Below are 3,461 nucleotides of genomic sequence, written 5' to 3' on the forward strand. Positions count from 1 at the left end.
AAGAGCGTGGTGGTAGAGAGCACTGCTGTTTTGCTTGATCTTTGGGTGTGACACAGCCCCAGAGGTCGGCTGGCCCCAGCCTCAGCTTCTGCTGATGTTTTCCAGTGCTGTTTGGAGTCTGCTTTTCAAAAAGTCCCCTTGGTTGTATGCTGTACAGGCAAAAAGTTGGGGCACCTGGGTGTTTCATGGGGAGATGATGAAGCCCCCAGTCGCTGAAACACAGCCTTTCACCCAAACTTACTTATTTCTAGGGAAATAACTTCATCTTCAGACACACAGACCATCCCTGGAAGTTCACGTTCCTTGGGTGAACAAGCTTTATGGAAATGCGAGACTGCCCTTGCTGCCACAGCCACCAGCATGCAGAGGTCCACAGATGGGCACCACATGTCTGGCTCTCACGGTGGCCTCCGGCACCGCACAGAGGGCAGCATGGAGCTGCTGGGGTGACAGCACATGGAAATGGAGGCACTGAGCAATGCAGGTGTCCAGCGAGCAAGGACATGAGCTGAACCCTCCCCTCCTCATCCCAACATGATTCTTTCACCACAGCAATGTCTTCCCTTCTGAACCGATCAATGGAAATGGTCAAAAAAACCCAAAAGGGAAGGTTAAAACCCCATCAGTTTATGCCCCACCCCACTAAAGTCACGTCATCATTGTGCAGCCCAGACTATGGCCAAAGACTCTAGGTGACCACGAGCTCTACAACCATTTGCACCTTCACTGTGGCAAAAGGTGGGGTTTTGTAGGCATTAAACCCAAGAAAATAGACACAGGAAGAGGTCCTCCTCCAGCCAGGACTCAGGAGCACTCACCTGGGCACGGAACTGGTCAAATGTCATGACAGGCCCAAAGAAGAAGAATGGGAGGTAGAAGTTGTACTTGAGAAGGTCAAAGATGGAGTAGATTCCCTCTTTCCTCTCAGAGCTCTCGAGTGCAAAGCTCATGCAGCGCATGATGGTGAAGCTGCTTCCTCCATAGAAGAGGACATCTTGTAGATCAAAAGCTCCCGTTACAAACCCACTCTGGATGAGAAACGAAGAGTTACCACCAGGAACGTGGTGTTACTTCTATGCTCACTTGCTTTGTGGAGGACATCACTCCTGGGGCAGCTGGCAAAGCCTCTAATTATGTTCTGACACCAATTGTGACTGGACCTAATTAGCCTTGTTGCTGGAAAGAGAAAACTGGGGCTTGTTTTCCCAGCTGGCTCCTGCATCCTGGAGGAGCCAGGAAGTGGTAGGTCCTCTTGGCCACGTCTTCACCAAGCAGCTATGGGCCATTGCAGGCTGTGGTCTGGGGTGGGATTGTCACCCCCTTGCAGGGACATAACCCTCCCCTGGAGGTGAAGAAAAGTCAGCACAAGCCTGATGGAGAGAGGGGAATGCTTTTCAGGAGGTGAGCTGCAGGCAAGGACAGGCAGCACCATCCTTCAGAGGGACTGAATGGCTTTATGAGGTCCTTCCTGGGCTTCTCTCCACCCACCAGTGAGAGAAAGTCTTAACTGGGCAGAGACCTAAAAGATAGGGATGGGCATCGCTGAACCCATCCCAGCACTGTGTTACAGATGGGGAAACTGAGGCACGGGGCAGGAACATGCCTTGCCTGACTGATAAGCTGTTGCCTGAGCAGCAAGGAGGACTCAGGTGTCCTGAGCTCTGGCCCAGCATGAAGCCACCAAAACACAGCATATCCTCCAGTGGCACAGGTCCCCTCCCTCTCAAACCCTGTGGAGCTCTGACGCAGCCAGGAGAAGTGTCCAGAATTTGGGGGCACCCCAGGAGCCCTCCCGGGAAATAAACCCAAGGAGAGGGACACAACTGGGCTGGAAATGAGGCAGATGGGTAGTCTGAGACAGCACCTACCTGCCAGGAGCTGAAGGGCTCCATCTTGAAGGAGGCGAGACAGCAAAACCCAGCTACGTAGCAGAGCCACTTCTGCTTGGCCATCGCAACGGAGTAGAGGACAAGACAGTGGGAGAGGATGATCATCAGGTAGACAAGCCCCATGCTGCCCAGCACGGCCAGGATCCCATACAGCATGTACACCACAGCCCGGTGCTGTGAGAAGAGAGCGACCCCGACCAGTAGTCAGCTTGGTGAAAGCCCCAACCCTGCTTCTTCCATCCTAGAACATCCCTCAAGCCCCCTCCACAGATCCCAAGTCACCCTGGTGCTTTCAAATCCATCCCACCACATCCCTGGCTCACCTGTGGCACCGTCATGGAGCAGATCTTGCCGAAGAGGACATGTCCCGAGAGAGCGAAGATGATGACGTTCCTGAACGAGGTGAACCACATCACCCACTCGAAATCGGCCACGTCCTGCAGGAGCAGCACCAGGTGCCTTACTGCCCCCAGCCCTCGCACCCCTGCCCCAACACCCATCTGGAGGGGAAACCACACAACTTTCAAAGCCTTTTGTTCCCATTTTCCACCCAAGGGCGCCTGAGCACTTAAGCTTGGTCATAAAACCCCAGGAGAGATGCGCAGAGGTTGCTCGTCTCGGTGCACACAAAGCAGAGCATCCATGGCGCTGCAGGGCTGATATTTTCCCGACTCGTTCTTTCGGGAGGAAAAATAGGAGTCACGTGGACTTTGCAAAAGCGTGTCAGCAGCAGAAAAACCATCTCTGCTTCTCCAGCGGTCAGCACCGACCGCGTCACCGGCAGCTAGAAAAGACCGAGAGTCCTTCTTCCGCTTACCATCTTCCTGCCGAAGTAGTGCCAGCCCGGCTTTATGCCGTCCCGAAAGGCCTTTCTGTTCATGCTGTCTGCAAAAGAACCAGGGTTATGGGGAGAGAAACAGCTCTGGGAGGCGGGACCCAGGTTTTGGCAAGGCAGGAGGAGCCTTCCTCACCGCAACGATGAGCCATCAGGGCTCAAACACTCCATCCCCAAAGTGCCTAATCCCCATGGACACCCATAGGAATGAGGAAACTCAACTACTTCCACCTGACTTTCCAGGGAAGTCTTTGCATGGTGCCGCATCCCAGGGACCTTTGGAATCCCATGAAATTTTCAGGTTTTTGGGCTTCCAGACAAAAAAAAAACATCTGGGAACCAGCCCACATGTAGACAGGGTGGGTGCCTGTTTTGGGCACTGGCTGGAGAGCTTTGATGTGCCGCAGCCTCTTACTCTGGAGCCATGGAAATGGGGCCATGGGGCCAATCAGGCAAAACCCCTTTTTGAACCATGCAAAGGATTCCCAAGGTGTTCTCTGCAGTAATTAAAGCCAGGGATCTGCTGCTGCTGGTACTGATGGCTGTAAAAGCAGTCACCTTACATCCATCCTCCCTCCCAGGGCCACCACCGGGGGGGATGCGATGGGGAGCATTACCTCGGGATGCTTCGAAGATCCCGCTGCCGCTGTAGACCACAGCACACGTCACTACGAGAGCATAAAACCCCAGTTCATAGCTGGGGAGCATTGTTTTAACCCCCATGGAGGCAGGTTACT

General features: G+C 53.9%; 1 protein-coding gene across 1 annotated transcript in view; it reads right to left on the reverse strand.

Annotated features, from left to right (window-relative positions):
• Nucleotides 1-3,447, reverse strand: part of HHATL (hedgehog acyltransferase-like) — a 12,847-nt gene extending 9,400 nt beyond the window's left edge. The window contains exons 1-5 of the mRNA XM_009880493.1: nt 3,342-3,447; nt 2,707-2,774; nt 2,213-2,326; nt 1,869-2,063; nt 819-1,028 (exon numbers count right to left, since the gene is read on the reverse strand). Of these exons, the coding sequence (XP_009878795.1) occupies nt 819-1,028; nt 1,869-2,063; nt 2,213-2,326; nt 2,707-2,774; nt 3,342-3,447 (693 nt within the window). The remainder of the gene's footprint in view (nt 1-818; nt 1,029-1,868; nt 2,064-2,212; nt 2,327-2,706; nt 2,775-3,341) is intronic.
• Between the last annotated feature and the right edge of the window lie 14 nt (nt 3,448-3,461).

The sequence above is a fragment of the Charadrius vociferus genome, unplaced genomic scaffold (assembly GCF_000708025.1).
Source record: "Charadrius vociferus isolate BGI_N301 unplaced genomic scaffold, ASM70802v2 scaffold12, whole genome shotgun sequence".
NCBI lineage: Eukaryota > Metazoa > Chordata > Aves > Charadriiformes > Charadriidae > Charadrius > Charadrius vociferus.